This window comes from Rhea pennata, chromosome 4, assembly GCF_028389875.1.
Source record: "Rhea pennata isolate bPtePen1 chromosome 4, bPtePen1.pri, whole genome shotgun sequence".
In the NCBI taxonomy this organism is placed as follows: Eukaryota; Metazoa; Chordata; class Aves; order Rheiformes; family Rheidae; genus Rhea; species Rhea pennata.
The window spans coordinates 25783738-25811627 of record NC_084666.1 but is presented as its reverse complement, the minus strand read 5'-3'; the positions used below and the strand labels follow the sequence as shown (position 1 = coordinate 25811627).

Below are 27890 nucleotides of genomic sequence, written 5' to 3'. Positions count from 1 at the left end.
CCATACTATGTGGGACTGCACAGCACCAGTACACCCATCTTGTCACCGGGGGGAACACCAGTGGCATGAAAGCAACAGCAAGTGCAGTCAATGCACTCAATGAATCTTGATTTGAAGAACACCTTTAATAATTCACCTCAAAAGTAATGTAGAGACTACTAAAATCTCTGAGATGAGAGAACTATTGATTTTTATGTAGTTTGTATTAAAATTACACACACAGTAACACACTGTCAGAAGAATGCCGGAACAGATGGCTGACTGTAATTGGAAAATTGCATGCGCCTACATGGGAAGGCAAGGAATTGTTATCCTTTCCTAGAGGAGTCACAAATCACCTGCATATATTATAGTACAACTCCACAGGGAAATACCTTAGAGTAACTGCTTTGTACTATCTGCATCTGTGGAAGTTCAGTCTACATTAAGAGTATGTCTACACCATACAATGGGACTCCTGAAACTTCTGCTGTAGTGACAAACAGAGCTCCTGTATCTACTCAGCACAGCACCATGCCATGCAGATGTATTAACTCAGGTCTCAAAAGCAGTACAGACACACTAATGCAAAGAGATGCTGATTCAAGTTAGCACCCCCAAGGTCTAACGTCCCAGGTGCTGAAGATAGCTTAGTTAGCAGCAGCCTACTGAGGCAGTGGCTCCATGTTAAAACAAACAAACAAACAAACAAACAAACAAAAACAAAAAAAACCCAGAAAACGTTGTGCAGTTCAATTTAGAGCTCCTTGAAAGCAGACTGATCCACAATACAAGAGGGGACCTTCCCATACAGCATTCAGATCATCTACCTGGGGAGCCCATGTGAAACTACTATACTATTCCCAACTATATACCAACTTGTAGTGCATGACTGCATCCCTATATGGATTTTGAACTCCTTCTGGAAACTTAAATAGCTAAAGAATGGTTGTCATCAAGGCATTCTTCAAGTTCAAAAACACAAGCACACATAAAGGGTTATGCCAAAACAAACATGCTTCCTAGGGTGCCAACCTTGTCCACAGAAAAAAACCCATACCTGGAGTCCCCTGACAGTTTCAATCTTTTCCAGGTTTCCAGATCTGCTTGTGTTATAGAGGCATTCACAAATATATCTTCTCGTATCCGAGGAACGGTACTGTGAGATTTCCGTTTAGCCAGATCATCTCGCTCAATGTCAGGCACTTTCACCTGCTCTTCCTCCTCTGACTCATTCTTCTTAGTCTGCAGAAATGGGTTCTCTGTGTGTGTCACTATTTGCCTTGCTGATTCCTTGTGCACCTGGCTTCCTCTAAATTAATGTACATTCCAGTTCATCAAGAAAAGATATTTTGAAGGAGTAATGATAAATCAGTGTCAATAAAAGAGTTTCAGAGCACAAGAAGATAGACTGAATTGATAAGCAGACTTTTAAAAAGACTTATTTTAGGAAGTCAGCACGGAATCATTTGAACTTGGAACTTCTCATCTAAACTACCCTACTCATGCACTAATGAGACCACTTCATTGCATGTGCATTCTGTTCCTAGCTCAAGCTAGAAAAATCTTATTGTTCTCAAAACATTTCTGCAACAAGCTTTTGCTTAAATAGTTGCAAATATCTCATTTTCATATTATTAGCAAAGTGAATTCAAGGTTTGCTCCCAAATAGCCTACAAAATTTCTTTAATCTTAGAGCTACATCAATAGCATTTGAATACTAAAATTTGGTAATATGTTCTTCAGATGCCCTGTCAAACAACTCATTACAAAATATTAATATAATCAAATTTAAGCAACTGAAAGACATTTTATATTACTGAAAAGAGCTACTGGATATTAAGAGAAGATTTCTGAATGCATCAGGTACTACATTCAAGGTCCATTGTAAAGCGTTTATCATGGTTTTATGTAGGATAACTCTCTTTGAGCTAACAAATTAGATATGCATTCCAAAATAGATGCACGGCTATTAGATACTTGTGTTCAGTAACTTTTTAAAGCTCTGTGTCACTGAACTTAAGAAAGAGGAGATTTTCCAGGCTGAGACCTTGTAAGCTATGTTTCCTTTAAAAAAAAATCTGTAAGAAATGATAGAATTGTGTGTGACACAATTTGGTAAAGTATAGCAGGAATATATATTCAGTGCATTAATTAAAGACTTATCTGACTCCATTTTATGCAGGTTACTAAAAGAATGGTATTAGATGAAAAAAATGCAACAAAAATGTGCATCTAAAATGCTCATTATTTTAAAGAGGAACTTCCAAGTTTATTTTCCAGTCATCATGCTCATGAGCTGTCTCAGTTTAGACAGTGAAAGTGTCAATCTTTATTTTATTTTACATTCATAGTTGGTTTAAGCTACTGGTCCTGATACTCAAGCAAAATATTACATTAGGTAATCTACACATATTTTTTTGTTCCCTTTAAGATAAAGCACTTGCATTTATTTTACCCAGAAAGGTTTTGCAGCCAAGATATCTTTAGCTCTACATAGCAATATGCTGTGTGAAATTAAGCATTATAACTGAAAGAAAAATACCATGCATGCACACCTTGCATGTTGCTGTTTTTCCATCTGCAATGGCTTTTTAATGTCTTCCAGTTTACCTTTATCTTTATTTATATAGGGTCCAATTAAAAACGTGTTAAATGGAACTACATGTTTGGGCTGATTCATTCTGGCTCTCCGAGTGGCAAAATCATCCTTTTCTAAATCAGGAACTCTGCTCGCTTCATCTTCTGAACCAGAATCCTTCCCTTGGTAAAGTGTCATGAAGGGGTTCTCCTTCCGGAGGATGATGTCTGGGGTGCTTCTGTTGTCTTCACAAGTTTGCTTTTTACTGACATAGAGCAAAATTAAAGAAAGCTCTTGATGCACCAGGAGAGGAGAGGGGAGTTGCAACACTCATATCCAGGCCACAGAACAAGTACCATTAATCAAATGTGCACCAGATTACTGTTAGATTCAGCAAAGCCTTGCTATAAATAAAAGCATATCATATATAAGTAATAAACCCGCAAAACCTTCAAACATGGAAAACTAGCAGCTACAGCAAGAAGAAACAGTGAACATTGGTTTAACATAACAGCTGTAACGAACACAGTACTGTAAATGGTGATATTGTTCTCAAATATTTCAGATAAAGTGATATAGTACAAATAATTGATCCCTGACCAACACTTCTGAATCCTGAAGCACCAGATACTTGGAAATTTATTTTCTTCGTATCTCTGATACATTTAAAAATACCTGAGTAATCACTGAGGCTGTGCGCCCTAACATCCTTGATTTCTCACACACATCCACACTTGGTTCTTTCCCTAACAAACCTTCCCTCTCCCCTAGAATAGGTCCTCTATGGCAACACTGACGTACAACAGTGTATGACATACAACAGAGTATATCACTGATACTGGCATCCTGGCACTCAGTGCCATCTGCTTTAAACAGAAGGGACACTGCCACCAACATAAACTTGTTGTGACTGAAGATTAAAATAACGAAGACCCTTGACAGCTGGTGCCCAGGCAGATTAAGCTTATTTTAACTTGCAGCAGTCAATATTCTTAGGCAAACTCAAAGGACAGACAGCAAGAGCTAGGCGACTCTCCTTAAGAAACAAAGCATATTTGGTGATTTTTAGACGTTAGCTAGCAAGTGTTAAACTGTTCCATGTGGTGCTATTATAGGCTGCAAATATCTCGCATCTCTTCCTGCTGTCACACCTCATGTGTGCTACGGAAGAAAGGTACCATATCAGATGAAACAGCCTGACATTAAGAAAGCAAATCTAAACAACTTAGGGGTTGCTTCAAATTTCTCCTTCACTTTAGAAAATGCTAATGTTGTAATTAGTTGATTTTTAAACATTTTAAAGCCCTGTAAACCCTCTGTGCACACTACTTATGTTGTGGCTCCAGTCACCCTTTCACAGCACTGCTAAACAAAGTTGCAGGAGAAGGTTATCAAGAAGCAATAACCCAGCTTGACAAGTCAGCATGGCTCAAACCTCAGAGCATACAGGAGCAACACAAAACTGCTTGCTTTTGCCTTGCCACACTGCAAAGTACTGGGCTGCTTTAGTGGTGTGGAGAGCGTGCTCTTACATTAGCCAAAGGTATCTTCTCCATGAATCTCTCTGAAGGAGAGGTAGATGGCACTCCAAAGGCAACTGCTGGCCCTCTCCCTCGGTACAGTGCAGCTTCAGAAACAGCTGGGACAGGCTGGTCTTAACTGCCATATGCTTTACAGTGCTCCACATTGCTGACCTCCGATCAATACACCTTGTCTGATCCTGAGGCTTCCACTCACAACAATTTATACTCTTTCCTCCCCCAAAAATACTATACGAAGTTTATACTGACTCATGTACATACCAAAAATGAATAGGCCTACAAGATCACCTTCTGGTTCAAATTTCATAGGCGAGCAGGTATATTACATCTCTCAATTCTAAATTGCCAGCTGTCAACATATTAGTGTAATTTGGCCAAATCCAATTTGCTTTTTAAATCTGTAAGACGGTAAGTACAAGACGACCATCAGGGAGAGAGTCCTAAATAAAGAAAGTCTGATTTTCCTTCAATGGCCTCCTAAGACATCCCTTGCTTCTCCAGTATAAGAATATGAAAACTTAAAAGAAGATGAACTGATCCAAAGTAGATGCACTGTGCCTAATGTTTAAGCCCAAAATAAAACAGCAATGAGTCATATACACTCCATATACACTTATTTTGTTCTCCAAAATAAGCTAGAGTAAGTATGATTAAATTCAGTTATCTCCTAACAGATATTACTACTGGAACCATTACTTTTTTAATAAAGTAATAATTTGGAAATAATTTTCAGAAATCTGGACATAAAAGGCTTTTGTAAAATCACATAATATTCCATTATATTATGCTTATATTTACTTCTTAAAAGAAGATCAGTAAGATGAATATTTATTTGATTTGTGAGGTTGTGATGTTTTATACTTTTAGTTTCTAAGAGCTAGGTGTAAGCAAGTGATTATTCAGCGAATAAAAACTATAGGACTTTTCAGTCTCACTTTTGATGCTCTAAGCTTTAATAGTATTGATAAATTTACCATTTTTGAGTAGGGTTTTTTTCATCAACAGAGAAATACAGAGTCATGATATTCAAAAGAACAACTATGAGTCATTGTGATGACTGACTGAATACCTTACAGTTTAGTGTGAATCAGACTTTAGAGATCAGTTTCTATATTAAGTATAGTTTCTACTGATTTACATTTTGTTTATAATGGAACCAGAGATTATTTGTGACATTTTCAGGTTTCCTAAATCAGCATCTGACAGTCTCAGGCCTTTAAGTTCATTTTACCATCTAGGCAGCAAAGGGTATAGATGTGAAGCTGCAGTAGATGAGAATTCACTGTGGATTTCTTTGCAAATCATTCTCACACACTCAGCCCTGATCTCGGCAGAAACACCACCCTGGTCCATGTTAATACAGCAGGTGTTAAATTCAAAAGTGTCAGACCGTAGGCATTAGCGCTCCCCAAAGCAGGGTCTCGTACAGGCTTGTGGATTCTTCTATTACATTTCAGAACAACAACCCTTGTTTTGCAGCTTATGTGTTGTCAAGGTTAGAGCCCACATCCTTTTCTCAGAAGATATGCCAATAGTTCCTGGTTTGCTCATATCTCTCTTACTCTCCCCCCTGTATTATCTATAAGAACATACCTAATTCCCCTGCTCTTTCCAGGTAGTCTCCAGGAACCAGATCCTTATCTTTCAGATGCAACAGGTTAATTAAGAGAAAGCTGCACACAATCAGCAAGCAAGGAGAATCATACATCAAGAAAATATACTATAAAGAATCATTATACTCTTTTAGGAAGGGGGAATGCTTTTGGCATGCATTTGTACAACATCGAATTCAGTGTAATCCTCTCCAAGAACATGCCACAGCAATGCAGATAAGTACTTAAACTCCAAACAAGCAATACATTCACATACAAGCTGAAATTTTTCCCATTCAAATACTTTTCCCCAGGTGTCCAACTTAGTGTCCAACTTAGTTTCAGCTTTAGCAGCAGTAAGATGCCTTGTAGCTCTCAATGCCACGCTGGCTGTCCATCCTCCAGAGATCAAAAAACTAAGAGGAAAGTCTGCTGACAAGATCAGAGCAAGTGGAAGACAATGGACAGCCTCAGGTGGGAGAAGGAAAAGAGGCTGGCATTGTGGAAAGGTGGGGAGAGAAGAGGGGCCAAAATAGAAAAGATCAGAACATAGAAGCAAGGCTGAGAGTTGCTCAGTACCACCAGTGTAAAGAAATTTTGATTTAATGCCAAGAAGAAAAGAGAGAAAATTCAAGAGTTCAAAGAACAGGGAATGAGAGTCAGACATTAAGAAAGATGACAAAAGGCTCCCCTGTATCCTAAAGTATCACGACTCCATTCTTCTGTTCTCCTTACCCACTATATATATTTTTTTCTTCCACTTATACATAAAAATCATTTTTCTCACAGACCTCTGTACCTAGTACCTTTTCCACTGTGTTTTCCTGTAATCCCCAGGGGGAGGCTGCTACTTCACTATAATGAAGTTTGAGCTACAAAGCTCTGCTCTTTGACCCTGATCTGGGGCAGATAGCCAGCAGCTTCTTTCTCCAGCTGCCAAAGTCCAGGTGCGACTTCTGCTGAGAGCAGGGAGGGAAAAAGGCTCCCTTCTCCTTCATCCCTGTCAGGACAACACTTTCTCTTTGGAAAGAGGAGACCAGATTTCATGCACAAAGGTGCTTCTGTCCTACAGATTAAGTCAGCAGATGAAACATAAAGGTTGGAAAAGGGGCTGTCAGATAAGGTGGTGAGCATCCTCCAAATACAAATGCAAACAACACTATTTGCTCTGCATAGCTGAACACAAACTGTTACTACAGTTTACCATTAACTCTACAGCCTTGGACGCAGAACATGATTATACCAATATCCTACTGGTTTATGGATTCCCAATCAGCTAACACACTAACTTAGCTAGAAGGAGTAACTTAGAGCTGACTGTTTCCTCTTTATTTGTAGTTGGCTTTGTTACAGTAGAACCCCCCAGTCACACAGAAACAATAGTTCATTATGTCTTGACAACAGTGAAGCAAACCTGAGATAGGACTGCTATATAATGTGTATGTAATGTGACTGGCCTATTTGCATATGACATATCCATACATAGCAGCAGACAAGCTTCATTAAACCCATAAACAATTTGTCTCACATAAGTACTTTTTTCTACAGTGTTTTCTACAGTCCAGACTGTAGACTGGCACCAGCTAAACTACTCACTGGCAGGACTTCACCCTAGAATTTGCCAAATCTCTGAAAGTTGTCCAGCTCAGAACAGAAACATGACGAATATCTTCCTTAATAATTCAAAAGAAAACATTTCAGATGGGAGGACTTACGGAAATTTAACCTTTAGCCGAACCATTTTCATCACGTTTAAGCACCTACCCTTATGACATGTTGGTTAAAGCTCTGCTTTGTTGGCCATCCCCATGAGAAAGACACAGTTTTCATGAGGATCCCATATCAGATCATGAAAAGGTGTGGGCAGTGAGCCTAGCCATCATTCAGCTCTTGAGTTAAAGAAAAAACTCAAACTGAATAGCATCCAAAAATAAGCAATATAGATAATGAATAAATATCAATACTCCATGCCAAATAGTCAAGTTATGTGCTGAACTACACTTACATGCTTTAATTTGTACATATGTTAACAACCAGTTTATTTTTATAGTTCCTGGCTTTAAAAATAAACACATCATTTATTAACACAGCTAAAGATACTAATCACATAAAGAGTGTGATTCAGTAAACAAAAACATCCCATCGCCAAGTCTAGTGAATCCCTGAAACTTTTCCCTAAAGACGACATTTTTAATATAAATATATATACATTTACACATACACATACGCATTTCTTTAATAAATGCAAGACACTAAGTGGAAAGCAACAAGCATTCTGTGTATTTGTTTTCTTGGAATTTGTTTATGTTATGCTGTTAGGCAATACAATTTCCCAACACAAACTTAGTCAGCATCATAGAGTTCTGCAACGCACAACTACCATATCACAAGCCTTTTCAAACCAAGCCCTTCACTAAAACGCTAGCAATTGTGAGTGCTTAGCAGCCTGGATTTTTGTTAGGAGAAGTTAAATACCAATGGAATGAGGAAACCCACACTCCAGCCAATCCTAAAAATGTGAAGCGTGCAAAATCTCCCACACTGCTGGGCTAACCTGCTGTAGCGCTGGGCTGCTGACATGACCTTAATGCCAGCTTGCTCCAGTCTTCTTAATTTTCTGAGCTCTTCTGCATCTTTCCCTTTGGATGCCAAGGTTTCTTTAGTGCTACATGAAGGAGACTGGCCTACGGAGTTTCCTTTGTTTTGATTCAAACCTGCTTGATTTTTAGTGGGGCTTGTCTCAGAAGCCATGGAGCCCACTCTCTCCTTTTCACATGGTCCCGATGCTTCATTCTGTTCTTCTTCTATGGTTTCAGGGTGGGTTTTGCTATTGAATTATACAAGGCAGTTTAATGTACATTGTGCCTGATACATATATATTTATTTTAAGCATATTTTGTTGATATCAAAACTTTAAATGATATTCTGATGAATGACCCAGGAGGATAATTTTGCTCTTTATCGGAAGCTGCTCAGAAGCCAAATGAAGAGTGAAATATCAGCTGACAAAACCAACATGCAGAAGCACAAAGCTGTTGCTCTGCAAACAGTACTGGTGTGTAGGATACAATATACAAATAAATTCATTTTTAAAATATAGCAAAAATATTAACAATTTCAATTAAATACATCAAATGCTACCCATAAGAATCATTTGGCAATGAATAACTGTCTTGAGAAATGACACAGATTGTCCAGAAAAACACCTTTGTTGAGTCTCGGTTTTGAGTTGACATCCGTCTTGTTTATATAAATCAACATCTTGTCAAACGTGAACTATGCATATATGCCTTGTGCTATGTGGCAAACAATAATAACATCCAGACAATGATTTTGCACACATTATTGCTCTTCCATCATCTTCCCCCACTGCTGCAAATAATTTATCAGTACCATCTCAGCAAGAGATCTATTACTGCAGAAGGTGCTCCATGTATTTCATGAAAAGAATGAAAATTAAGTGTTAAAAGCATCATCACTGAGGAAGAGAGATGTTGGACAAGCCAATCTTACCTGAAAGGTCGGTCTCCTAGTGGTGAAGTTGCAGTGCTCCAACTCTTTCGATACTCTTCTCGCTCAGCTTTCTTTTTCCGAAGTGGAGCGGGTACATAAAAAGTCTGATTACTCTTGTTTGGGAGGTACTGGTTAAAAGGCACAGCTGATTTAGGTTCCCCATGTGAGGTTCGCCTTGCAGACATATCATCTTTTTTCACATCTGGCATCTTTCTGTGTGGTAGGTCAGTCTCAGAGTCACTTCCTCTCCCTAGGGAGGAAGGAGAGAAAAAACACTTTTTTTTCCACTTCACTACAAACTTTTTTTAAAATAAATCAGAGAAGACATCACCAAGAAACAACATTTATAATGTCAGTAGCAAAAAAATGAAGCTAGTTATACCTGTATTTATATCTTAAAATCAGTCATTGATAGTAGCCATAATTACATGGAGAGCAAACAGAGGTTTTTTTCAGTCAGCCTAGATTTTCTACCCCTGAAAAGCCAATCTTCAGCCAGAGGTCACAATTCAGGATATTCCCAAAAAATCATGATTAGATTTAACCAGCATACAAAACAGCTATAGACACTTACCTGAGTTATGCTCAAATGTCTCTATGTATGAGTTTGCCTGACCTGATGCATACTCTTGAATCTAGACTTGCAAATCACAAGCTCAAGCCAAAAAGGCTGCACATTGTATATTTACAGGATGGCATGAATCTGTGGATGTTTCTACAGACATGGACTAAAGGCACTTTTAAGTGTCAGCTTTGGTCACCAAAATCTAAGAATATGCCTCAGCTGGGATAAACCAGAAGACTCAGACCATCTCTCTCCACTCTCACTGGCTGCTAGATCAATCATTATAGTACAATGCAAAATAGACAGGAATTAATTCTGAGATGGAAAAGGGAAAGGAGAGGGGGAAGGGATCTGTAGCATTTAATGGATAGATCAGTACAACAAAGATTGAATATCTGTTGGCAAAGAAAAGCAATAATTTGAGAGATAAAAATTAAGAATTACAGAGAATAACATGGGGGATGAACAGAGCTGAGTGAATACCTTATTAACTCTGGTCAAATGAAATCAGCTTCCTGGTACTTACCATCATTAAAAAAAAATCATATTCACGGAAACTTAGGCAAGACTTTTCCTGGAAAATACAACTCCCAAATGGAAGGACAAATATCTTGAAGAACATCTGCAATGGAGCTGTCCTCACATAGCCATGTTGGAAGCCACTTCACAGACAATCACTATATTCCCTGCACCATCATAGGTCTTCAAGTAATTCAAAAAGAACTTACATGAATAGTTCTCTTCCAAGGGAAGAGGCCTTTCACTCATCAAACCATAGGCCCTGGTTTGATGACTGAAATGGTGCATATTCACCCAATTCTCCCATCAGCATTCAAACCTTCTCTCACCTTTGGAGTGTTGGATCTCTCCGGCCATTGGCCCCCTTTGCAAGATTTGCATATGCAACAGCTATTGCCCTTCTTGGGGAGAGAGGAAGCCACCCAAGTTGGGTCCTCTCAGTAATTCACTGAGCTAGTGAATTACTAGCTAATTCACTGAGCTACCTAATGAAAAACTGAGAACAATGAAGTCATAAAAATGGCAAGTAGTTTGCGTATAATTCAAAGTGGGGGAAGGAAAAGAGGACTAAATATGCTAGGAATGTTATTTGCTAAGAGCTTTTGCAGCAGATTGAGTTATTCAATGTTTGCTTGGAAAGAGATGAAGAAGAGGGAAAGGGAACAGCAAGAAAGGACCAGACACAATAGGAACGAGCTAGTTACACAAATTCACAATATACTTTTGTGCCAGTAATTTTGTTTGGCCTGTCTTGGTTAAGAACAAATGAATACATAGCATCATTAATGGAACCTCAGAATGTCTAAACAAAAAGTGGAGACAATCGCAGAGTCACGAGTTTCTGAGGATAGCTGAGGTTTGAAGAAATCTCTGACAATGATGACGTTCGACCAACTCATCCATCCTGAGCAGAGGGAGCCCAAATCAAGGGTCTTTTTGTTCTGAACTGGAGTCCAGTTCAAAACAGGTAACCTACATGCGTACTCTACGTTTACTCTCTAGTGAGTACTTTCTCATCCAGTACCCTGTGTTTACAAGCCTAAGAAAGCCTCTGTGAATCAGAAAAGGCAGAGAAGCAGCACCCCTTCTATAAGCCAAGAGCTGTATCTCCACACTCAAAGGTGTAAAAAGATAACCACAGCTCTGGTGCTTGGAGCTATCATGTTACCCAATTTTCTAAATACCAGGAAAACACAAATATGGCAGTTGGCAAGATGTTCTATATCGGACTTCAAAAGGCTGTCAAATATCAGTCATTTCCAAGACACTTCTATATTTCATTTAGCTGTCCAGGTTTTATTTAGGCAGAATTTTATTCACTTCAATATCTCCCCAATCCCGTGCTTTTATTTTTTGCCTCAGCCTAGTTTATAAACTAAAATCTGTTAGAGGAGCACAACATCCTCTTACACAGTAGCCCAGAAAAGCGCTCTGCCAATCATAAAATTATACTGCTATGATGTAATTCATTTTCCAATGCTACACTATCCTAACTGAGACAGACTTAAAATAAGTTGTTGGCAAAGTCATCTCAATCTCAGGAGGCACAAATCAGTGTTCACAGAGAGGTTCTCTTGCTGGATTAGCATGATTCAGGGCTGTGTCCAGCTTCCGAATGGCTTATTTGCTCCAGAAATGTTGCTCGTATGTCACAAAGTTATGCACGTGCCTTACTGTGACCAGCACTTACCATCACTGCTTCCTCTGAGCACTACATCTGGGGACGGCGTCTGCTGCGAGCGGGATCCAAACGAGTCCAGGCTGTCGAAGGAGTCATCTCTGCCGTGGCGAGGCGGGGAGAGAGAATCGCTCCGTTCAGAGTCCCAGCAGTCTATATAGCCGCTGTCACGAATGCTGCGCTTTGGGCTCTCAATATCCTCAGTTTCCTACATGGAAGTACAGGAGGCATCTCTTCAGAAAGAGGCCACTGACATGTCAGTGAGACTCATTATACATCAGATATCAAAGCAGCTTCTAAAGCACTAAAAATCTCCTCCCCCAAAAACAGATTTCCTTGTTTTCTGCCCTTTTTTCCCTTCATAGCAGAAGTGCAAGCTCGCAATAAAGCCTAATTTTATGCTGATTAAGAGGAAACCATGCTCATTAGATTAATACGATCTGAGAAAATGCTGCCATAGGTAGGTTAAAAAACTGATCAAAACCGAAAAAGACCTGAAACTTGACTTGCCGTCCATAGTCCATAGCACAGGCAAAGGTACTATAATTTTAACATCATGCCTGCATCAAGTTTAAGTCTCCTACTTTCCAAAAGATTTCCTCTCCTCCCCTTGCCTATCTATGGTATCTGGCTGGAACACTAGCAGACAGCATTTGTTGTTGCTGCTTCAGCTCAGCAAAATAATGAAGCAGTGTGCCCCAGCCTCCCTCTACCTCGAAGAGAAATTCCTGTTATGAAAGAGGGATGTCTTTCTGAAGCAATCAGCAATGAAAAATATGCAAAATGCTTTTCCTGATGCCTCAGAAGAATTCAGTTGTGCTCTTTACTCTTTGCCAGCTCCTGGCTCTGGGGGATATGAAAGCACTTGTAGCTGACCCACATGTTCAGAGCAGTGAGAACAATGGTTGTCTTTGACAGCCCTGTGATTATAAATTCTTTCCAGTGCAAGCAGCACATACTAAAACACTGAAACTCCAGCAGAGGGAAAGGTCAATTGAAGCCATCCTCACCCTTGCATTATAATAAATCCCTTGTTTTAGTGAGTGTCTTACCATTAATTACAATAGCACAGGCTGAGAAAACCAAAAATAACTACTTTTATTCAAAGATAAATCTGTTTTTTCTTCTCCGACAGTAAGTAAAGTCAGAAATGTGGGTGCTATTATCAGACTGACATTTTGCAACCGAAAGAGGCTGGAATGTGATTTTTTTTTTCAGAAGCCTTTGAATATTAATTCCTAATTAAAAAGCACCCCTTGGTTGCAGCTAGCTGGAGCATAATGGCTAAGTTCAGTACAGCTCCTACTGTCCTCCACTGCTAAGGTTTCACCCGTTGCTAGCACTGCCAGCGAGCAGATCAGTCAAGAGCATCACAGTACGCTATAGCCGGCAACCTCCTTAACAAAGGAGAGTTGCTGGAGGAGAAGCAATTGAGGGAGGAGAGGACTGCAATATCACACAAAAGTGACCATGCTGGAAAACAGGGAGGCTCAAAGGGAAAGGGAAAGATCAGACCCAACGTCCTGCAGACTTTTCAGGAGCAAGGCTTAATTAGCGCCACTCACCACTGCTCTGCCAAAATACCACCGCAAGGACAGCGGCAAAGGTTCCCTAAGGCCAAGCGAAATTGTGGTAATGCCAATAAGTAACTCCACTGCAAGCTGAAATGAAAATATTTTTGAAAAGAAAGTAAAAAATGTCTAAAAAAGTAGTAATTGAATCCTATGTAATTTCCTTCTCCATTCCTGCTTAGCATGTGAACCAGAATACCTACAGAAACACCAGACAACAAAGATTTGTCTCCCTGAAGTCTGAGTGATTTGCAGAGATCCAAAAACAAAACCAAAAATCCCATCAAAATCCTGCTGCAGAAACAATCCAGAAGCTTTCTTAAATCCAAATTCCCTAAACCTTCTCATCTCTTCACACCAATCAGCTATTCTCAATCCTCAGGCACACTTCCATTTTCTTAAATTATTGTATTTGAATGACACAGAAACACTCAACAGCTACAGTTCTGTAACTTCAAGCAAGGCAGAAAGCCCCATCCTGCATTCACTATCTTTTCAGAGTTTGAAAACAGTCCAATTGTGAACTAATGAGTTCTGCAGCCCTGCTTTCAAAGGCCTGTTTATGTTAATTTTGCATGCAACTCACTAGGAATTAGGAGGCAAGCATCAGGATGGTATCCTAGACTTTTGTAAACATGTTCTTTATAGCTTTCCCCTTGGCAAACTACTCACCCAGCGAAACACTGTCTCAGAAACAGATACTTGTCCCGCACTGAACAGATATCACCTTCCAAATTTTATCAATGGGGGGAAAAAAAAGGTGATTATCTGCAGGACTGATAATGCTGTAACACAACACGTAACAGCACACTTGTCTTTCACATGATCTAATTAAAAATAGAATGTGTCACCAAGTGGTATAGAAAGTGTGATTGCCAAATGTAAAATGCAGGAAACTCAACCCTCTGAATGTAATCAAAAAGCAGGAATGTTTGGTCACATGGAATTCCCAGTTTTAAAGTAAAGAAGAATGCATCTCCAAATAGTTAATGAAATTAAAAACAGAGTAGTCATGAATAAAATTAGAAATGAATAGTTCTTTCATTTTGAAGTAAAAAAGGATGAATCCAAGACAATTTACACTGGAGCTGTCTTTTGGATTTGTTTATTAAAATAAGAGGATAAAGAGGATTTATAACAGAAAAACTAAAACAGAATGAACTATTATTTATGGTCGATTGAATTATTAAACTCTGTGGAAAAAATGCCAGTAGAGAATGTGATAAAGTGTCTTTTCATCACTCAGTCTCAGCTAAAAGGAACATCAGAGTGTTCCCAGCATGACCAGCATGTTCTATATGTTCTATTTTACAACCAAATGGCCTCCAAATTCAGTAAGAGGAAAGCCCCCAAGAGCCCACCTGAAATACTGAGGGGGTGTCAGAGCAGAGAGGGGAACTTACAAAGCAAGTCGCCAGTGGCCTCATAACAGCACCATCCGGACAGACTCTTCAGCACTGAGAAGTGCTCTGGTTTTACATTAAAGGATATACAGCTTTTATGAGAATTCTCTTCCAACAGAGGAGGCTTCTGCTTCCAACATCTGCAACAAATCAAATTCCAGCCCCTTGCTCTTGTCTTCTACCTGTAGCGCTCTGCCCTTCCAAGCCAGGCGCACCACTATCAGCTCCACTGGCAACCCTACCTTTTGGGCCTGGGCTGTTTCAACCCACGAAAGGGCCCAAGGGGACTTCCTAAATACTCTAATGATCAGCTAGATGGGTAAATACAACTCAGAAGAAGAGGAGCCTCACACTGTGAGATTAAATATTAAAAAGGAAACTATGATACCATGTGGTGTTAGCATTATAGCAAACTGAATTTTGACAATTTTTCTGCATTAGCTCCCTTGTCTATTGCTGTTTCACCTCTAAGATTACAAACTCCCTGGAGCAAGGACTGCTTCTTCCCTGTATCTCCTGTTTGGAAACAATTCAAATAATAACTTAACTTCTTCATCGCTTAGTCTCAGTCATTTCACTCATGAGTGGCAAAGTCCTGCGTGATTTGCATGGGCAATTTCAAATGAGGACAAAAATAAACCTCTGCAGAGAAGTCGGAAGTTCTCTTTTCCTCTCCCATTTCCCCTCGTTCCTTCATGAGCAGCATGGCCAACACAGGCAACGCTAGCAGTGGGGGCTGCCGCCTTCACATGCCTGCTCCTCCCCACTTCCATCCCCAGGAAACGCATGCTGGGATATCAGCGTTAACTACTGCTGGAGCTCAGTGTCCCCGCCCCAGGCTCAGCACATGCTGTAGTGCTCAACCAACAGTCCCCAAACCACCCCGCAGCAACAGCAACTCTTCCTTTCCAGCACAGCTCAGCTCAGCTCATCACAAGCCACCTCTAAAATCTGCTTTCCACAAGAATTTGGAGCATGGCAAAACCATGGAGCCATGTCCTTTGTGAAACGTGATCTCTTCCTTCTAGCCCTTAGCTTTATTTAGATACTTAGTTTGATGCTTTGTGTTGCAATTGAAAACTGAATAAGGAAAGAGCTGCCCATGAGACTGAACATTTAAAGAAAATAAAATCTCTGCTCCCCTGGGTCTTGCCAGCTTATTTCTGAATCTCCGCTCTTCTAGCTGAAACTGTGTCATAAATGAAAATAATTCAAACCAAAGACGATGGAAATGAAGATGGCAGAGCCACGTGACAATTCTAAAGCCCTGCTTCACATCAAGTGCTTCATCATTAGCACCCTCACAAAGCTGGCTGCCAAAAAAGCTGTGTTTATGGCTTGGTACAGTAGAAAACACTTTCAAAGGGAATAGGGGTTTACTAACCAATTTGTACTGCAGCCCACAATCTCTTTCACATACAGCAACAAACAGAGTACTTATAGAACCAATAATTTGAAATAAATTTTCATTCCCAAAACATAATGAAAAGATACCTTTCTCATCTGTGCCAGCAAACCTTCAAACTCCTTCAGGTTCAGGGTTGATCCACTATATGAGGTGCAGCTGTTTGCCGCTTTCCCTAGCCAATAAATGGTGACTAATACCTGCAGAAGTTAACAAGAATTAATCGACGCCATCTACACAGTTACTTAACTATATTTACTTCCCTCAATTATGTCTCATTTATTCTAAATTGCCCAGCAGCACAGGATTTTGTTACAAATCCAAATTGAAGGGGAAGTGTCTCTCAATGGTTAAACATAAATACACCAGACAAGTATTGAAACAGTCCTACAGAATATGTAACTTAACACTTTATCTTCCTAGTATTTTTTAAAAAATTTAAACTCTCATGTCTTGCTGGAAAGTAAGCAGTAAAAATAAATCTGAATAGAAAAACTAGACAGGATATTTGAAACTACTGCCAAGTGAGGAGGGCTCCAGAAGACACACTTTTAAATATGCCCATTTGTAAGTCCAACAGGAAAAAGCCCTAGGGAATACTAGTATTTCTGTTCATTAATTAAAATAGTTCTGCGTAATGCAATAAATAAAATGTCTTAAATAGATGCCTGCCCACTTCAGAAAAGGAAAGGCAGTTCCATTTTGAATCATCTCTGCACAATTAACAAGATGACTCCGCAACGGTGGCTTCCCGTGCCCAGGTTTAAGAAACGCTCAGCCCAAGGTGAACCAAAAGCCACGTGCATCTCGTTGCTTTTGTTTTACTAAAGTAGAAAGAGTTGGTGGTTTCATTTAAATTATGTCTTAATGCCTATCCATAACTCAAAAGTCACATCAAAACTAGCTCAGAAGAAATGCCAAGGATTGCACTTGCAAATGTATATACCCTCTTGCTCCTTGAGGTAGCAAAGGAATTTGCTGACTGATTGATCTGACTCTGCTGGTGCTGTAATTGTTCTAGGAAAGGAGAAATTAAGATGTTCTGGATGGTCAAATCCGACACTTCCAAAACCACTGATATTTATGTAATGCAAAGAAAGCAATCTGCCCCCTCCTCTGAACCCACCTACATCTCCACTTATCTCGCTGCCCCCTATCTTTAGTGGTATCTGTGCAGCAGCAATTTGGACTAGAAACTGAGCATCAAAGGCAGTTCAACTCCATGTTTTGCAAAAGCTAAAATGTCAAAACATCACCGCAGAACTTAGGACATTTTTCTCATTTAATGCTCATTATTTCTGCATACTCCATGGCATAGCAAAGTAGTTCACTGAAGAACAAACAGGAAATATTTTGATATGGAAAAGATGTGCAATCAGTAATAAATAATAGTTGCCTACAATAGTTGCTAGTAATCATCTTAAGAAGCTAAATAAACTGAAATATAGTATTTTATGTACCAATCAGACAGGGCCATAGAATGCATCCTTCATAGGGAATAAAAGAAAATAGAAGTAGGAGAAATTCAAAGGTGTGTGGGAGGGGGAAGGGGATGGGATAGGATAGGACAGGACAGGACAGATCATCAAGACTATTCTTCCCTAAAGTATCCAAATTCCTTCAATACTTCTTCGTCAGTCATACATGCCAGACTTTAGATTATCCTTTTTCCATCAGCTTTCTCTAACAGCCCTATCTTTTATTTAAGTGTGATGTCCAAAGCCACACATAGCACTCTAGCTGAGGCCCTACCAGAAAAGAATACACTAGTTGTCATACAGATTGCTAGTTTAAAAGCACAACTGTGGTGCATAAGATAAATAATATACATGCCACTAAATAACTGAATAACTCTTTCAATATAGTACCTTTTTTCCCATCATTTTGAAATTGCATCCAAATTGATATGATTCTACTGAGGAGAAAAAGATAGTTTTGCCAATATTGGGGGGAGGGGTTTGTAAAAAAAACCTTCTATTTGAACTATTTGCCTTCAGCCAGCACCGAACAACAAAATTATGTAAAAATTTCTTACAGTACACGTTCTCAGGTTAAGTGAAAACACTTGCAGATATAGTACTCCTAGCAACTTGGAAACTGTCCAGCTCATTTTTCTGTCCAGTTCTCCGATGAAGGTTGTGGTATCTTTTACTTATTTCTGCTAGCATCTGATCACTTTCTCTTTTTCCTTTCTTTATCCCCAGCTGTCTTTTTTTTCAGCCCCCTCCCAAAAAATGTTACATTTGCAAGCAATTCCGACTGGCTGCCAGCCGGAATTACAGTATCATGCACCTGGAAAGCATATACTGCCTACAAACACAGGATGGAGGACGCTATTTAAAGCTAACTTTACTAACTTTACTTTTAAAATAATAACTCTATACAGAGATATTTAACCTGTGCCCACAAAGGTGCCAAAATGCCAAAACTGAACTACAACTTCTTTCCCTTCAACTTTGGGTGTTAGAAGAGAAAGATACTACTCTACTGATGGAAAGGAAAGACAGGATAAATTAGTTGTGTGATTTTTACCTGTAACTATGACTACTGGCTTGCAAAATTATTAGGAAAAGGTCTTGGCATTTCCTCACAATTTATAGGGATGTCAGCAAAATAAAAAACTGAATTTACTGTAGTTTACAGATGACTCAAGACAGACAGCTTGCTAGGCTTTAGAAGAATAACTAACTGAGACCAGCAAAGTTTGGCCATTTTCTTTCCATTTAACAACCACCAAATCCATTACTACTGTCAATAGTTTAAATCAACACGAAATTAGAGTAAAATGGAATTAGCCTTTCCGGGAAAACACTTATTTGTTTGGAAGAACAAAGAGAAAGCTAGTAAGCCTGACAGTGAAGATTTGTATCCAGATCTATTACAATCCTTTCGCTTCATTTTAAATGCTTTGTGCAAATTTACCTTATGCCTAGTATATTCACAAAATGCTACAAAAGCAAGGCTTCAGGTGAGAGTCAAGCTGCTCCCAGTCAAAAGCAGAATAGAGAGCAGAGATTACACTGCTCATTTCCTTATCTAGGCAGAGACAACCATTCTCCATTTTATTTCTCCTCTAAAGATGCTTTGCTATAGCAGCTCTGCCTAAATTTCCAATAGAGCCTGGTTACACTTGTGTTCAAAAGTACTTTTCAGTGATACTCAACCATACTGACCTTTTACTGAGAGAATTCTAACTCAGGCCAAATATAGGATTAACCAGACAAAAAAAAGGAAGAAAGAAAAAAATACTCCAAGTTATGTACTTACATTTTTCAGCTTCCTACTATAGTCAATGTTCCTGGTTGCACACACACACACAGAAAAAAAAACAGAGGAAAAAAAAATCAGAAAGCAGACACACTTTCCAAGAGCGTGTATGCAGCAGAGCACGTTTTCCCTAACAAAAGTCGGCAGAATTCTTCTGCTGGCTGGAAACACATGAAAGCTAAGAAGATGTAGTTCACACATTCATTTATTCATAATGTGGGAGTATTTTGTCACCATTACTTCAATCATTAAATTAGGATTCTGAAAGTACAAAAAGAAAATGTGTTTGTAATGGTCCCAGAGTAAAGTAAAACAGTGCCAAAAATATTTCCTTTATACAGAGTTGCTGATTTGTTCAAAAAAGAAGACCAAAGTCCTCACTGCTAAAACACATTCTGCTGTAATCCCATGGTCAAACCCGTGTTCTTTAATAAATCATGCAACCCATACAGATTTTGAAAGCAACTTAACATGCATATGACAAGAACATACTCAACACAAATATTAAGGAAATAGAGCAGGTGTTTCCAAGCAAATAAGCATCACAGAGAACAAGGAAGATGGAAGAAGCAACAAAGATCCTGCCAGTTACAACAGAACCTGTTGTGAAAAACATATGCTGCTTTATGAATGTATGCTCAAGTACTCAGATTGAACATCAGCATCCTTCGCAATTTACTTTTCACCAACATTTCTCAACAAGTGTGGAAATTTTATGTTAGAAACAACAAAGCATGAGGTTTGCACAAACATAAACAACATTTCAAAAGTCAGCAAAGAAGTTATTAAAAAAAGAATGAAGGGAATGTGCATTGTTCTTAGATGCTAAAAATAAATAAGAGCACTTCAGACTTAGTACACATTGTCTCCTGGTTATTATATAATGGAATTGCCTCTATTTTAACAGCAAGTCCAGTCCAGCAATAGAAGTTACCTGACAGAATCAAAAATAAATGTATTTATATTTCTGAGAACAGAAAAAGCCTAAAATTAAGTGTTTTGTGATAACACCTTTTGAAGTCAAAATGCTATCCATCAATGCTAAGAAAAATAAAACATAGTCCTATTTTTTTAATAAAACAGCAGTGGAAAAGAGTCCTGTTTAACAAGTCAAGAAGAAATTCTTTACAGCATTAGCTCATAAGTTTTATAAGCTGAATGATCCAAAAAAAATACATCTAATGCTTACTTCTATTAACATCTATATGAAAAAAGATGTTTAAAATATGCCATTATCTTAATCATGTGCAATAATGCCATATTCCTCTTTAGCCACAGAACAAATACTGTTTTTATTGTGTTTAAAAAACAGCCTAAAAGTCTTCAGGGGCAGGGGGGAAATCACCTTCATACTTTGGGATCTAGTTAGCAGAAGACAGTCTTGAACATATTTCTCTACAACAGTCATGGACTTGGCTTGCACACCTCGCTCAGTTACTCAGCATGAACTTGGACAATAATAGGAAAACATCTGGCTTGGTTCCATAGCTGCTTTCTCTGTAGAGTTGAGGGGGGAAAAAATCCCTGCCAGGGGGACATTTCACATCCACCTAGTATTGTATTCAGCTGTGGGCCAACCCAGCTCTCCACAGTTTATTCCTCCCAGTTTAACTTGCTTATATGCTGGACAGCTCTCTCTGGAGCTGCGAGCTCATCCCACTCTTTGCACCAGCCTCCAACAAGGTGCTCTGCTATCCGCAACTCCAAAAGGTCAAGCTTCTTACAAGAAGCACCGTTTCTCTCTGTTTTTAAACGGAGATTAGGGATTGTTTCATAACACTAGCCAGCCATGCATCATCATGCTTTTATGGGACATCATGAAGAACATCTTTCATGGCAATATTGCCAGACTTAGAACAAGGCTAGGAAAGCCTCACTGCAGGTTCACTATATGTCCCCTCTTACTGGTATGTACATAGGAGAAGTGCCTCATGCTCAAAGCCAGAAATTTGGAAAGGAGCAAAAAGCTGGAGACTACTCCTCAAAGCAAGGAAAGTGGCCAATTGATTTTCAGAATCTTTGAATTTTCCCAGACAGTGCTTGAACACCATGAAAACTTGCCCAACTTTCACTGCCAGAAGGGAAAAAAATAGAATGCTGCTGAAATTTAGTAAATCGTTTCCATATATTTTTCTAGGATGGATATGTCTGACCAGGATTTCATTAGTGATCTTTCTGGCCAAATGAAGTAAGCCCATTCACTGAACTCAGCAGTGTCTGTCTGTCTTAGAACAGTAACTTTTTAACATTACATATGATAGACCCCAAAATTTCAAGATAACTTTTAAGTAACAGCAATTAAAAGTCTTGTTAATTTTATGAAATTGTATGTGTGTTTGGGGGCGAGTAGATGGAAATACTTGATTTCCACTAGTATAAATGAGAGGAAAATACCATTTGTCTGACTGTTTCTGGTCCTCTAGTCCATGATGACAAAGTCTTCCCTGAAATTGTCCACAGTCCATATTTAAGACACCAGTCTATGACTACACAGACTTTGATTCAAGCCTACATTGTGTTTTCTTAGGCAAGTCAGTAATTCTTTCTGTGATAGTTTCTCATCTGTATTTTACATCACTTCACAGAATTGCTCAAAATATAAGCATTAGAGTCTACGCACATCAAACCTTTACAGTAATGAGGGATGTGTACATATCATGGCAAAAAAAGCTGTTGAATAAATGGAAATCTTTAAAAATCATTTCAGCAAAAAAAAAGGAAAAAAAAAAGCAAATTAGCTATTAGCATTAATATCTGTACATTATGCTGCAATAAAAATGCATGTGTGTGGTAGTTTTGGATGGGGTGGTAAAGCATCTAAACCAGGGCATGCCCAGTTTATATAGTTTGCACAGACGTCCAGAGCTCAAAGACAGCAGTGTGTCACAACCTATCGCTTTGGTTAGAAAATAAATAGGCTGTACTCATGTCTGCACCTTGTATTGTCCGAGAGACCTTCACTTACTGGTTCAAAAACAACAACCTAAGTCCTATAATGAATCTTCAAAATGTTTAATCTGAAATAACACAGCAGTGACTTTTTTCCCCAGCCTCCACAGTTCATTAGTTAGAGAGACAAAAGAAAGTTATCACCCCCCACCCACCAAGTCCCACACAATCTTGTTGTTTGAACTAAACAAGTATTTTAAGAGAGTTGTGCTTGATCTCGCTGGGAAAAAAAGACTGCCCTTAGAGAAAGACTGCTGAAGAGAACAGTCTATTCTTGCCTGTGCTGCTGGTTTCAGAAAAACTCAGCTTCTTATTCACTTCATACAAACAACAGTTCTCTACCCTTTTTGCTCTTTCTTCAATATTTACGGTTGAATCACATGTATCTGGGGTTACAACATGCTAACTGCAAACTGCTGATGTACTTACTTGACAGTTACTCTGTTTGATGTGTCCTGAAGGTCACCCGGATCAAAGAGCTGAGATTCTTTAAGCCCCAGCTCTTTGCAGCCTCTTAAGAATAAGATGATATTATCCTGAAACAAGGCAAAAATTAAATACATATAACTCTTCTTCATCGGAAAAGGCAATCCTACCAAACTGACCACTCCCTGACGAACCCAGTAACAACTTGCCAACAGCAGATCGTTATCTAAAGGAACAACCCAAGACATTGCCAGTTATATCATTTTAAAAGTGATACATTCTGTTTGAAGACCCAGTAAGAAACACAACTTTTCTTTTTCTAAATGCATAACTCCCAACAAGTTTATTTTCTCTTTCCAAACATAGATTTTGGCAATTTTTTGAAACCAAAGAAACATGCTAACTGCCCCTCCTACCGCTGTGGGCTGCCAGCACAGCTTGAGCATGTTACAAAGCAGAAGGGCAATGGCTGGATTTCTGAAGCAAGCGGGCAGGGTAGATAAGCAAAGGCCAGCTCCCATTTAGGCAAGGAGTTTGTTCAGAAAACATTTTGCATATCAGTATGAGCGAGTCGGTTATAGCTAGTTAATACAGCCTTTCTGCTGCTTCTCTGACTAACCAGCCAGAAGCCATTGGGAAAAGAGGTGTAGCGCTCTCTCCCCAAACAAAAGCCTCCAACTACAGTCCAGATAACCACAGTCGGTAAGAGAAAATAGCACCAACTTTGTAACACAGTTCATGGAGAATTTACGCTTTTCTGAGCAACTTATTTACTATCGCTTAAATCAATATCTAGTATTAGTAAATAGCAAGATTAAGTCAAACTGAAATAAACTTATTTCCGAGCAAGTTAGAGTGATCATATACAGCTATTCACTGAGGGGATTCGATCAGTATGTGTGTGCGTATGTTTAATATATATTTTATATACACATATTCACATGTACTTCTCCCCCACATCCTTTCATTAAACCAGTGAAACTTTCTTATGAAGGTAAATGTTGAAGGTCAGAAGAGAACAAGTTATTAGACTTGCAAGCTACTAAATCAGGAACCACAATGATGAATGTGTGGACAAGTAAAGAGCAAATGTAGAGGCTGATATTCTGTAAGAGCATTCATCTAGCATGGCCAGCTCTTCTTTCCACTAAAAATGACTTGCCACATGAAGAGTTAGAGAACTAGAGTGTGTTTTAGATGCCTGAAATACAAGAGATTTCTCTCTCTTGCTCTCTCTCCTTTTTTTTTTTTTTAAGATTAGGAAGACAGGCAAAGGCTTGAAGAGATGGGGCAGCTTTCACCTCTTATCCCCTCCGATGCAACCAGAGCTTGACCACATCTGCTCTCAGGCTTTCGCTTAGGTGGTTCCTGCACAGCCCGGCGAGAGCAGTCCTGTTTACTTCATCAGAGTGCAGTGCTCAGCATGCTAATTGCTGTGGCACTCTGCATGCCAACAGTCTTGCACACAAAGCTTGCTGTCACCAGCCTCACCACAAGAAATACGGGTTTGGAAATTTAGAGGACTCCAAATCCGCTTTTTTTCCCTGGCTGAAACTTAACTGCTCTGGAAGGAAGCCAAGGAGAAAGGAACAACAGTTGAGAGAGCAGAAAGCCCATAACCTAGAGAGATAGCATCATTCATGACATGAAAAGATGCTTGTAAAATTCTCCATCTGGCTTACTGTTTGCATTATAATTTTTCCACAGTATTTCCAACTGCAACATGAGTAACTCCTATGTTTAGCCTTTGAAGGAGGACAGTTCTGGTCAGTTCCAACTGGTGGGTGGAGCAATGCGTAAATCTAATAGTGAAAGAGCATTAAAAAAAATTCCTAACAACATCTCCTAACAAAATTCACAAACCATACAGCATATACCAACTGAACAGGTTAGAAAGCAATCAAGGGTCAGGGAACTCCAGGGAGTTTTAACTGTGCTCCTTTTTATTCCAGAAGTTCAAATGATAAAAAGTAACAAAAATATCGGTCATTTGGCAGCCTGTGTAGTTTGCAAATTCAGTTCTTCTATGGATGAAATATCCACCTCTCAAAAAAACAGTGTCACAACCTTATGACTGTTTTTGTATGGTCATCATAAAAGCAACGTTTGCCACCAGTCACTGTAACACCATGTCCCAAAGCGTTCTTTAGAAAGCTGGTATCTCACCTCAGTAGAAAAACCACATAGGCCAACAAGATTCAAGTAGTGATTGCTGAAAGAAGTTTTTGCTTCTGTTGACAACCCCATAGTTTTTATTTCCTAATGGCCTTAACAATGGCAAGAGTTGTTTAAAAGGAGAGAAAAAACTGTTTTCAAGGAGAAATGTTCAGGTGATCCTGCCTAGACTTCCTAGGCTATTATTCACAATCCAGAAGGTATCTCATCATACTGCAAAACTGAACTTACCCTACCGTGCTTCAGTGCCGGTGAAATTTGTACGTGTTATTGCTGTTAGGACACTGGAGAACAACACTGCTATAGCACACAAAGGAGAATGAGTTTTATCATTAAAACCCAACCCCTAGGAAAGCTTTCTCTGTGGATTACTACACCTTTCATAGGCCAAGTCCTGGCTTCTTTAGTTCTCTGAAGATTTTGCTTCCATTTTACAAGCAAAATTATAATTCTTTATTGTTAGCTGCAACTACCCATTTTTTTGTAGTCATCTATTCCAAGGTCCCACTTCTCTAGCTACTGAAGTAATGAAAAATGAGAAAGAAGATTTAAAAGCAACAACGTATCTAAAGCATCCTAATCTTCAGAAAAGGGCTGAAACACACCTGTGTGCAAGTCTAGCTCTTCACAACCTGACATAGCTCACACAAACGGGTCGCACAGCAGTGGCAAGGATCACAGGCGCAGTTTGCTGGTGCCTCCCCTTACTGCAGTTGCTGGATGGGGGCAGACGGAGGAGCAGTCACTTGGTCAGCACCCCATTTCCTCCAGCCCCAAAGGATCTGCAATGCTCTCCAGCTGCCTTGGTTTGGTTTTAGTCCACACAAGAAGTGTTCAGAGGCTCATTTGAATCAGACATCTTTCTGTGGTTCTTGTCTTTTGTACAAACAGAGGGTGAGTTTAAAGACTGCAGTCTTCAATTTCCCTTGCAAATTTGCTAGATTTTGTACAAAAGTAGGCTTTATCTATTAAAATCATAAAAATTATGAACAGTCTGCTTACAGAAGATGCTTCACTGCAGTGATAGATAAAGGACACAAACATAAGTTTTATCAGTTAACCAGTAAGTTAAAAAACAAGAATTCTCTGCTTGCCTAAGCAGAGTCCTGGCAGTTACCGTTAGTTCTGCATTACACGCAATAGAAATGTTTTGCTAGACTGAATTTTGGAACAGAAGAATTAACAAACACACAAAACATCACCACTTTTGGGGGCAAAGACAGCCACGGAGCAGAAGGAAGGGAGCACGGGGCAGTGACCCCACGGACCCCAGGCAGAAGGACACATGGTGCTAGCCCGCAGCACGAGGAAGGAAGAGAGCACAGAGCTCCCCCCACCTCCTCCTGCTCGCACAACCGCATTTCAGCGCGATCGTCTTTTCACGATGGGGGACGAGACAGCTTCTCAGTTGCCTTGTTTGCAGATAGGAAATAACCCTCACCTCTACAAAATCGCCGTAGCCAGCACAAACACCTGCAGGTAACACACACCGCAGCAGAGGCAGAGGGACTACGTAAAGCGTAATGAGGGAAGAAGGGTGCGAGGGAGGGAGGACATGCCACTCGCTCATAAATATTTTTTGATCTACTGTTTTTTAAAAAACAGATAACTCATGTGCTATAAATGTAAAAATATATTCACTGTAAACCATTATGTCATTCCCCCCCCTACACACAAAGTGGAGCACAAAATCCTAAATCCTGTAAAAACAGAAATTGGCAGTTGTATAGGATAGACACCCTGGAAAGCCACCGCAAATTCACACTGTAGCACTGCCAACACACAAGACAGCTCAAGCTAGTGAGAATCAAATATTCACAGCAGGCAAATTCTCTCCATAGGATCTGCTGATCAGATGCAATGGAAAACAGCTTGAATTTGGCCCACTTCCATTCCTTTCATCTTTCACAATAGTATACTAAGCATTCTCACTCCAACCACCCTGCAAATCCAAAATGCAGCTTATCACTGTGGAATGATAATTTATCAGATGTACACAGCCTAGATCAGGTATACAGATAAACTTAGGGAAAAAAAAAACAATACCAACCTATATGTTTGCAGAAAATACTGAATAAAATGCTAAGTGCATGTCACATCAAAAAGTTTGGGATATTAATAGTTGCCAGTAGCACTGCACAGTTTTATAGGACAGCTGCAGAGGAACAGGTGGCATTTTTCATTTCTGGACTGCTCAAGTCCTTTATTCTGTTCCAGAATAAATTGAAGATTTCAAAGAAAAAAATAAAAAAGAATTTCCAAACTGCTTTTCCGAGCAATTTCAAATTCAGGCACTTAAAAGCATTTTATTAACTCCTAACATTTCTTCCAAATTCTCTAATTTTTCCATTTAAATAAAAAACTGATAATGAAAAAAATACATAAAATCAATCATTTTTGACAGATTCACAGTCTGACTGAAATGCAACACTGAAATATTCAGTTCAAATCTACAAGGAAAGGGGTTTTTTGAGATAAGCTGGGAACTTCCCAACATTCCCATATTTCCCCCCCCCCCCCCAGGGGTTTCTTTGTAGAAAATTATTTTATGAAACACTGCTTTCCATAAGAGTTTCCAAATCAGAAGATCTGGAAGCAACTCAGTTACAGTCAGGACATAGGCATTTAGAAAATTTAGGATGCTTTTATACCCAGAACATAAAGGACAGCACCACATCAGAACTGAAGGTGATCCCTGTAATATCATTAAAGGGGACAAAGCTATA

General features: G+C 39.3%; 1 protein-coding gene across 7 annotated transcripts in view; it reads right to left on the bottom strand.

The window, feature by feature from the left end:
• LIMCH1 (LIM and calponin homology domains 1) overlaps positions 1 to 27890 on the bottom strand; it is a 181358-nt gene that overhangs the window by 50530 nt on the left and 102938 nt on the right. For 5 of the 7 annotated variants that reach the window (XM_062575496.1, XM_062575499.1, XM_062575494.1 and 2 more), the window contains 6 exons: positions 22993 to 23099; positions 19615 to 19645; positions 16437 to 16547; positions 11981 to 12176; positions 9207 to 9456; positions 8248 to 8520 (listed from right to left, as the gene is read on the bottom strand). In XM_062575496.1, the coding sequence (XP_062431480.1) occupies positions 8248 to 8520; positions 9207 to 9456; positions 11981 to 12176; positions 16437 to 16547; positions 19615 to 19645; positions 22993 to 23099 (968 nt within the window). Of the gene's footprint in view, positions 1 to 1039; positions 1292 to 2537; positions 2826 to 8247; positions 8521 to 9206; positions 9457 to 11980; positions 12177 to 16436; positions 16548 to 19614; positions 19646 to 22992; positions 23100 to 27890 lie in introns of all 7 variants that reach the window. The other 2 variants (XM_062575501.1, XM_062575500.1) reach the window with 2 other exon arrangements.